Source organism: Babylonia areolata, unplaced genomic scaffold (assembly GCF_041734735.1).
Source record: "Babylonia areolata isolate BAREFJ2019XMU unplaced genomic scaffold, ASM4173473v1 superscaf4, whole genome shotgun sequence".
Classification (NCBI taxonomy): Eukaryota; Metazoa; Mollusca; class Gastropoda; order Neogastropoda; family Buccinidae; genus Babylonia; species Babylonia areolata.
Genome location: NW_027468369.1, coordinates 142,900 through 146,748, shown reverse-complemented (window position 1 = coordinate 146,748; position 3,849 = coordinate 142,900). Strand labels below are relative to the sequence as shown.

Sequence of the window (3,849 nt, the reverse complement as noted above, 5' to 3'; positions counted from 1 at the left end):
TACGTTGTTTTTCTCCGTAGTTGGGGTTTTTGAAACGCTGACTTATAAATGACTTGTTCCTCAGTGCATTCGTGGAAAAGTAATCCATAGCTGTCAAGAGTCATTTTAGTCCATGAACCACGGCTTTTCAAGAGACAAAGCAACAGCAACAAAAGCTGGCTTTCGGAAGACCTACTCGGCATTAATGTATAAGGGTTAAAGTGCGCGAACTTTCTTTCTGAATTGGCTTTGACTGGTTGGTGTTGCTTTTGCTCACAATTTAAACTGTGCACGATTTGAAACACAAATAAGAACGAACTTACGCAGGCGTGAGCAGACGTTTGGACGCGCATACAAACGACCGTCGACCCACTCTCCACAAAACAGAGAGAGGGGGGGGGGGGAACAAAGACAGACACCAGGAGAGAGAGAGAGAGGGAGAGAGAGAGAGAGAGAGAGAGAGAGAGAGAGAGAGAGAGAGTTTTCCATTGTCGTTAATATTGATTCCAAGGCTTCTTGGTCGTCCGCATTGTTCTCAGCCTTTTGATCTTATTGAATGCTGGTTATGTGGTTGATACGGTAATTTGTCAGGCTGATTTTTTCTGCAGCGTTACAAAGATCTGATCTGAAAATAAAATAGAAACTTCAAAGTGACACCTTTTAAGCGGCAAAATCAATCAAATGAAATAATGAACAAGCTGCACTGGATGTATTTCAAACAAATTGAATAAACAGGCTGCATAATGTATCCCATCAATATAAAGTCTCCAGCATCCTGCCCACTACACCGTCTTAACTATCTTCCAAATCTTTCTGTCTACCTGTCGGAGAGGAAGGTGTAAAAGGTTACCTATTTCCAAGGCGAACATTCCACCTCGCTGAAGTGTTGGACAATGCTCTCCCTACCCGTGACTGATGGAGTGCACAATTTGCTTTTGTGGCAATTCTTTGCTTTCCACTGTATCAACTTTAACGCACTCAGTACGGCCAGTCCTCTCTTCTCCTCTACACAGACCCCTCGGATGTCCAGTGGGTGTCTGAATGACCCAACCTTTAGCTTCCGTCGTCAGAATTGTGGTATTCTTTGTCAACATTCACCTCTTCAGTATAAGAGCCTTCCGCTTGCAATATTTTGATGATGCTAATTGGGGTGAAACGCTGTTAACGTCATCTCTTTCGCCGTTCGTATGGAGAGAGTTAAGACGAAATGTAATCATTTAATAAATGTACACATTGTTCATTGTCCTGATCGATTGTCGTCGATCTTTTTCAAGTCTGGTAGATTCTATATCTCACTTTTTTTTTATATATATATATATATATATTCCTACATGCCTCTTTTTGTTTGCAAAACTCACCACATATTCTATGCCGTAGTATCTCCTGTCTCCAAGCCAAACGGAAAGCAAGGGCAAAGTATTGTCCCGGTTTCGTTTGCATGACCAGATCATTTTCACTATCTGAAAACATAAGTCATACACAACAAAAGCACAAATATGATATTCACAAAACAAACAGGAGAAATCGAAGCTGGCATATATGGCCTAACCCATCTTTTCGTGCTCTGTTAGTTCGAAATCAGGTTTAGAACGACTAATGTGTTTTACTTCTCTCTTTTTTCTTCTTCTTCTTCTTCTTTTTTTTTCCTTTTTTTCTTTCTTTCTTTTTTTTCCTTCCTTTTTTTTTTTAAATTCCGTGGAATGTTTTCAGCCAGGAAAAATAATAAGAATAAAACAAACTGAAACATGCTAAATTCTGGTTGTGAGATCAAGTATTTTGTGTACTTTTAGTTTTCCTAATATACCCCAGAGAATTTATTCCGCCCTTCGGAGTCTTGTAACAGTCCCTGCATTTCTTTTTTGGCCCAATGCGATCCCCCCTCTCCCCCCAGTCAGCTTATCTTCTTATAAAACCTGAATCGGCGCTAAAAAGGTCTTTGAATTCGGCTTACAAAGTAGGCTAATCGTTCTGCATATCAGAGAACTGCCCCAATGACTTTTCATGAGTCCGCGATGTAAAATTTTCGGTATTTCAACTGAACTCACAATGCACTCACTGTCATCAGTACTGAGGCCTAATGCAAGATTCCATCAACACTAGCATATACTAGCACAAGGAAATGTTGTTTCAGCAACAAGCTTCAGTACTAACACAATTATAAAATATCAGTATATAATTATATGGAATGCGGAACTAAGTTTGACATGAAATGATGAACTGAAACATGCATCAGCAAAGATGTAGAACTTTAGGCCCTAACTTGAAGTTCAGTTTTGTTTATTGAACTTTAGATGAGAAAAAAAACAACCAATGCAAATTATTTACAAAACTTTGACCGAGCAATATCCAAGTTATTTTATACCGTGAACAAGGTGTATCATGAAAAACAAAACAACTGAAATAATTCTCAGCTTGTTTGTCCCCACTGATCTGTTGTCCCCGCTTGGCTGTCAGGCGCAGACGATCACACTCTGAGTTTCAGAGTTTGTTTATTCCCATTAACTCTTTTGAGTCATAGAGAAACAAGGAAACATGACACTGAATAACAGGAATAGTGACGGCCACAGACGGACTGAGAAAGAGCGAAGATAATTTAAAAAGAAGAAACAAAAGGGGGGGGGGGGGGGGGGGGGGGTAATACAAATGGGGGAAAAATAAAATGAAATAAAAGGCCAAATGTAATCATCAGTCTGGTACAATGCAATAGGAATAGACAAATGCACAGATCACAACTTAGATTTACAATACGGCTCTGTATCTGACTAGTTGAGCCTGAACTGGGAACTGGGGGGTTAGTTGGAGCATAGCAATAACAATGACATGGTGTAACAAAATAAAATACACAGTAATGTGCATGTTATTTTAGCACCCATTTGCCAGTAATACTGGGATTGGTTTGATATATACAGGAGAGAAAAAGACATATAAAAAAAACTGATCATGCAATTACAAATGGATATGTACGGGATGCAGTGTCAAGATTAACACAAGTTATTGTTCTAATTCATATTCAACAAGTACAGTAAAGGCATAAGTGGCAAAGAATCCAGACTGAAACTGGCTCCTAACGAAACACATTAAAACCTTCTTTAATGAATTCAGCAAAATTTCGCGGCACTATGATAAGGGACACAACTCTTCTTTGTTAAAAACAAGTCTTTTCTGTGGAAGTACAAAATAGACTGGTTAAGTTGTTCTTCACGATCATTGTGAAACCAGTGGTTCTATTCAGGAAGGACTTCCACGTTGCGTTTATTTCAGAGGCCTGTTTGCTTGTACTGTAGTCTTCATGTATCGACAGAGGGTAACTTTGATATTACTTTCATGAACTGGTTTGAATGGACCAATATGTCTTTTGTCTTGTCTGTCTCAAGTTACTTAGATAAAACCATTATCATTATGACTAACTCAATAACTGTCACGCTGACTAGTTGCAAATGAAACGTAATCATTTACTTTGTGAGTCACATACTGTTTGGTTTAACACAGAGACAGACTCATGCCAACCGTAATGAACAACAAGAAGCTAGAAATGTTATTTTTGATTAACAGTCTTATTTATTATCAACCAGGACATCTAACTGGGATAATGAAACAGAAAGTAGGTTGTACGGCATCCCACGCAACTGAACTGAAACCAATTGTGTTAGAAACAGCGTTCACGTGTCATCACTTATTAATTCATCAATTGATTGCCAGATTTAAAGAACAGTTTGCAGTTTTTGATATGTCAAAGTGCCAGCTCATCCACCAAGAATATGAAATGAAGCAGATTTGATATGTGCATGAACATGCATGCAGCTCAGTGAGAATCACCTGTACATTTCCATCATCCAGAAAGCAGTCTGCATTTTGCTTGGTCCAGAAGAT

General features: G+C 38.8%; 1 protein-coding gene across 1 annotated transcript in view; it reads left to right on the top strand.

Moving 5' to 3' along the window:
- Positions 1-3,173: 3,173 nt before the first annotated feature.
- Positions 3,174-3,849, top strand: part of LOC143278194 (transmembrane protein 43-like) — a 35,988-nt gene continuing 35,312 nt past the window's right edge. The window contains exon 1 of the mRNA XM_076583237.1: positions 3,174-3,283. Coding sequence (XP_076439352.1) covers positions 3,269-3,283 — 15 coding nt within the window. The 5' untranslated portion in view covers positions 3,174-3,268. The remainder of the gene's footprint in view (positions 3,284-3,849) is intronic.